Source organism: Cavia porcellus, unplaced genomic scaffold (assembly GCF_034190915.1).
Source record: "Cavia porcellus strain 051 isolate PalLab524CR breed Dunkin Hartley unplaced genomic scaffold, mCavPor4.1 scaffold_6, whole genome shotgun sequence".
Taxonomy (NCBI): Eukaryota; Metazoa; Chordata; class Mammalia; order Rodentia; family Caviidae; genus Cavia; species Cavia porcellus.
The window spans coordinates 67,570,489-67,575,813 of record NW_026947489.1 but is presented as its reverse complement, the minus strand read 5'-3'; the positions used below and the strand labels follow the sequence as shown (position 1 = coordinate 67,575,813).

At 42.9% G+C, this 5,325-nt stretch overlaps 1 protein-coding gene across 1 annotated transcript; it reads right to left on the bottom strand.

Moving 5' to 3' along the window:
- Window positions 1-222: 222 nt before the first annotated feature.
- On the bottom strand, window positions 223-5,325 carry Ccl15 (C-C motif chemokine ligand 15). Its single transcript, XM_013152355.3, has 4 exons — window positions 5,167-5,325; window positions 2,988-3,047; window positions 2,405-2,516; window positions 223-2,024 (listed from the first exon to the last, which is right to left on the bottom strand). The coding sequence occupies exons 1-4, from the start codon at window positions 5,246-5,248 to the stop codon at window positions 1,901-1,903; spliced, it is 378 nt and encodes a 125-aa protein (XP_013007809.1). The 5' UTR covers window positions 5,249-5,325; the 3' UTR covers window positions 223-1,900.

Sequence of the window (5,325 nt, the reverse complement as noted above, 5' to 3'; positions counted from 1 at the left end):
TTGACTTGAGTGACCTTGCCAGTTTCCATTTTGAGACAGCCACACACATGGTTTACCCCCTGGTAAAGCTACAAACACAATTCTCAATAAGAAAGGATAGAATTCAGCCTAAGGACTTTTCCAAAGGGGAAAATAGGCTATAGTGAGAATTGGGTAGTTGCTAGATACATTTTGGTAAAATGTCAAGGGTGAAAAGAATATTCAAAAAATTCCCAGAAGATCTAAAAGTGTATTCTTTTATTTATTTTTTATTTTGAAGGTAGTAGAATACAACAGAACAAGACAGAGCAAAGCCAATCGAGACAATGCAGTGAAACTGGTACAGAACTTCAGGGCAAGATACTGGGATAACAGTAATAGATCCCATAGTATATCTCATTATCTTCACAATAGTTGTTCATTCAATTGGGTATAGCAAAATCAAACCAAAAACATAACATTATAAAACTTACCAAAACAGAATATTGAATAGAGCAAAATAATCAGAACAATGCAAAAAGTGATAACAACATTTGCCTTCAAAGAGAAGATAGAAGGAAATCCCCCATATTTGCTATATTGCATATGGTCATCCTCCCAAGAGATGCTCAGACCTCTGGCCCCAGGTCAGCATAATCAGCCCAACAACACAAGCATTTAGTTGCTTTATGTGCCTTAGTTGCTATCAACTACAGCTGACCTCAAAACTATCCTGTTGCTAATGGGGGTGGGGTGGGGAATATGGGACATTTGATTCTCAGCCCCTAAGCTCATGGGAGACACTGACTTGTTCTCTTCCTGGTGCATGGCTGCTTGCTTGTGCCCACCGCTTACCAGGAAGGAAAGCTTGTTGATTTCTTGCTCAGTCCCCAGTTCCTGCATGGCTGGATCTCGCTAAAAGTGTGTTCTTAAAGGAATAAGAGACCAACTGGCTTTGGAATTTTGGCATTGTGCAAGGTGCTAGTAGGCAATTGAGATATAGCTACAGGGTTCTGAAAGAACATATTTATTTAATTTTATTTTAATTTTTGTGGTACTGGGGATTGAATTAAGGGCTTTGCACTGAGCTATATCCCCAACCTCTTTTTTAGTTTTTAATATGAGAGGGGTGTTCACTGAGTTGATAAATTCTCTAGGATGGCCTCAAATTTGCAATCTTACTGCATCAGCCTTCCAGAGGGCTGAGATTACAGTATGTATCACCACTGCCAGCTAAGAAGATGATTTTAAATATGGAGTTTTATATACAGGTGAACTGTTATTTAGATTTAAAGACAAATGGTTTTGGACATTCAAAATTCCAGGAAGTTTGTTATTCATATCAATTGGAGTTCTTTGTAGCAAACTTGTAGAAATTAACCTTGATTGAGTTAAGCAAAAAAAAAAAACTTACTGCAAAGATTTGAGGTGATGCACAGAGTTGTCAGAAAGGCTTGGAAAATAGGTAGATACCTACAGCTCCAGTGCTATGGCCAAATCATGCCCTAGAAATTAGGTAGTATGGGCCTAATTCTGCTGGGCGCTCCCTCTGCTGGGCACAGCACAGGGCTGGCTAGAACACTTGCACTGCTCCTGATCCCATGTATGAAGGCACCATTGTCTCCAGAATCTAGAGACACCGGGGCAGACCCCTTCCCCTTTCTTGTCTTTCTGTCCCCTTTTTTGGAACACTTGCAGTAAGCCCAGAGCTCTGGAACAGAGCATCAGATGGCCAAGGTAAGCTGGATGTGTCCACCGTGGATACCACAGGGCAAGACAGAGTGTTTGCCTTTGTCTTACTGATGGTAGGAGAGAGATCTAGGATATTCCAGCCAAATGAAAAATGAACCCCAGGAGAGGGGGAAGTCATGGGCTTCATGTCAGGGGGTATTTGTGTCAAGAAAGCTGAAGGTCTGGTGGCTGGTAATTTTTATCTTATTTCCTAGGCAAGTTTTAGTGTGTCCAGGATCTCAGGCAATGAGGTTGGGGTCAAGTTTCTGATGCAGTCCTGAACTCTCCTGTCACTAGGATCAGCACAGACAAGTTTTCCCTTTTTGGTGAGGAAGCTGGAGAGAGAAGACAATGATTACACAGTGAAATGTCCTCTGTAATGGCAATGAGGCGCCCCATCCTTCCCTTGCCCCCTCAACTTCCCCACTCAACAGTCTGTTCTTTCCATTCTCTGCAGAAGGCCACTCAGGGCCAGTCTCCCCTCAGACAGCCTTTCTCAGCCTGTGGGACTCCCCAGTGACCTGTGGGTGTGTCCTTAGGCCCCTTTCTTTCTGTTCTCTCCTTCCTTCTTCCTCCTCCCTCTTCTTCTTTTTTGCCCTGCAGGCTTCTACTAAGGACACAAGCTGTTCCCTACTCTGGCAGGATCCAGGGGTAGGACCAGCAAGGCTTCCTGCAAGGCTCCCTGTAATCCACGATCGGTGAATTTGGTACTTACATGACTCCTGGACGGGGGCACCCACTACTTGTCCTAAAATAATCTTCCATGAGTCTACACTGGATCTTTCGTGAAGTATAGGAGAAGCAGCAGTCAGCAGGTTGGTGAAAGCCTGCAGGGAGAGAAAGGGGCATTTGAAATGTCAAAGCTTTTCCCTCGAGAATACAGTGGTGGGTACCATGAAGGATACTATGGAGAAAGAATGCTTGCTCCTACTTGGCCAGCACTTGCTGCCATCTCCCTTCTCTAGATCCTTGCTACCATTGGGCAGCATGCCTGAGGGCACCCAAGATGAGCCCCGGCAGTGCCAGAAGCATTTCTTCAGAAGAGGAAGATATCTGCAGACACCTGCAGGCATCACAGAGCACCCTGTGCTCCGAGTATGCTGACTCTCAGGTCAGTGAGGTGGGAATGGAGAACATGTCTTTGGAGGAGGTACCAGGGCCTCTGCTGATCTTCCCTGGAGAGCTGAACCCCCTTAGGATGCTTTTGTTCTCCCCCTGTCCTGTAAACAGGTAGATGAAGTGATAAGCTGATGTGCTCCCATGTTGTGTTTAAATATATGCTCTAATCGAATATTTACCATGCTGAATTGTTGGAAGTTGATGTTGATCCACTGTCCTCTGTAGTTCTAACTCCATATCTAGAAGAAACAGGGCAAGGAGAGAAATTTTTAGGAGGCATCTCAGCATCTCTGCTCATCCTATTCCTCACCCCTATCGTAAGGAGGAGACTGATGCTGGACCATGCTGCTTGTCTGGATCTTAGGCATCCTCCATTAGTGCCCTAAGATTTTCCAGGGACTGTTAAAGTTTAAATATGAAATGTGTTGAGGGCTTGGCTCCAATGCAGAAATACTTGGCTGTTGGACCTAAAGAGGTGCTTAGATCATAATGGCATTAACTCCATCAGTCAGTTAATGAGCTCAGAGCTGAATGTGCTGTTAGGAGGTGGGCCCAACTGGAGGAAGTCATCACTGGGAGCAGCCTTTGAAGAGTAAATCCTGCACCAGCCCCTTTCTCCTTTTCTGGCTCCTTCCCTCTGTTTCCCAACTGCCATGGGGCCAACTTTCTCTATCAGTGTTCCTGTTAGAGCCTGCTGATTGTGGGCTAAAACCATGAGCCAAAATAAACTTTTTCTCCTTTACATTGTGTATATCAGTTATTTTGTGGCAACACAAAGCTGACCAATACAGCAACCTTTTGAAAATGTTTGGTACGGGAAAGCATTAGGCTGACTCTCAAACACTAAAAGCTATAAATCTAACATATAAGTTAAACAAAGATCACATAATGTGATACAGACTACAGTTTCTTTGCACCACACATTTCTGGAATCTGCAGGACTCTGGAAAGAGCAAGTTTTTCATCAACTCACTTAGTGGCAACATGTCTGTTGAAGTGAAGTGAGTCTATTTGCAGTTTTTATTTATCTAACTTAGTACAAATATCTGTATGTGTTTGGTTAAAGCCTGTTCCCCAGATGCTACTGGGGAGGGTTAAAGTAGTATCCAGTCATGCATTATTTTTCAAAACCAGAAAAATTCCAAAATATATGTAACCCCAGAGTTTGTAGATAAAGATTGTCCCTCTGTGTTAAGCTAATTAGGCAAACACTGTATAACCCAGCTGAGCCTTTAACACTTCAAGACCCTTTTGCCTCAGCCTCTTGAGTGCTGGGATTACAGGCATGCACCATCGCACCCAGTTTAGCTTTTTAAATAGTTCCAAATAAGCTGTATTGAATAAGGCACTTAACATATTTGATATGTTACAGATAGACTTGCTAAAAAAAGAAACAACAAAAAATATGAAACAACATTGTCTTACCATAACTACTTCTTAAGTGATACCCTAATTTCTCCACTTAGTAGCTGTGTGATATTAAGCAAGTTGTTATTTCTACACCTTACTTTTCTCACTTGTAAAATGAGAGCTCTTATGTGTAACATGTAAAACTATATAAAATTGCTGATGTCTTTCTATTTTGTTTCCCTTCAGGAACAGCAGATTTACATTGTTCAACCTAGTATCTACCTTGCAGGGTTATTAGGGAATCAATATGTTAATGTCCATAAAACACTTAGAATATTGGCTGCCTAGTACATAGAAAGTATTGGGTAATTATTTAAGTTAAAAGAGAAAATGGATATGTGACCATCAATCATTAGCTATTTCTTAAAAAATTAGAATTGTTAGATGACTATCAGTCACATTTAAAAATTTTTGTTTTCTGTGTATTACAGTGTTTAGACATTTTAAAAGTCTCAACAGCTAGGTGGCCACTGCCTCTCCCAGGATTAGCCAGTTCTTAGAGACAGCAAAGTGTTCAAACCAAATTATGCTGAGCACTTATGTCCAACCCTGCCTTTATCTAACTCTCAAGCACCATCCCAGTGTTTCTCCTGCTCCAAATCATCTCAAAGCCAGGTATCAGACAGATTGAGACAATCCCTACACCACAACCTGCTGGATACACTCAGGCTAACCCTTCCTAAACCAGATACAGTGCTTTGTCCTGACTCTCAGAAGTCCAGATAGGGGCTCTGGCATAACTGTTCCCTCTTGTTTATTCTTTCTTGTGAAGTGTAAGTAATGAGCCCCCCACCCCACCCCCAAGTGCTGTTGCTATTTGAATAGACTCTATACCCATGCCTGGGATGTAGAGTAATTGTAGGGTGCATTGGTGCCCCTCTGTGTCTCCTTCCCTGGCTGTGAGTTTCTGTGGCCCTGAATAGCAGGGAGAAGTCTCAGCTGACTCACCATATATGAGCTGGGCCTGGGATCCAAGGACAGCAGCAAGGATGAGGAAGGAGAGAGCAGCTGTGGAGACCTTCATCCTCATGATAGGCTGGCAGATCTGACCTGAGACTCCCAGGTTCCTGAGTCCTGGACTCTTTGGCTGCTCTGGTATTTATATAA

Coding starts and splice junctions, on each gene's coding strand:
- Ccl15 (XM_013152355.3), bottom strand. CDS start 5,248: ATGAGGATGAAGGTCTCCACAGCTGCTCTCTCCTTCCTCATCCTTGCT. Junction 3,048..5,166: donor CCAGGCCCAGCTCATATATG/GTGAGTCAGCTG, acceptor TGTTTCTTCTAG/ATATGGAGTTAGAACTACAG. Junction 2,517..2,987: donor ACTTCCAACAATTCAGCATG/GTAAATATTCGA, acceptor CTCTCCCTGCAG/GCTTTCACCAACCTGCTGAC.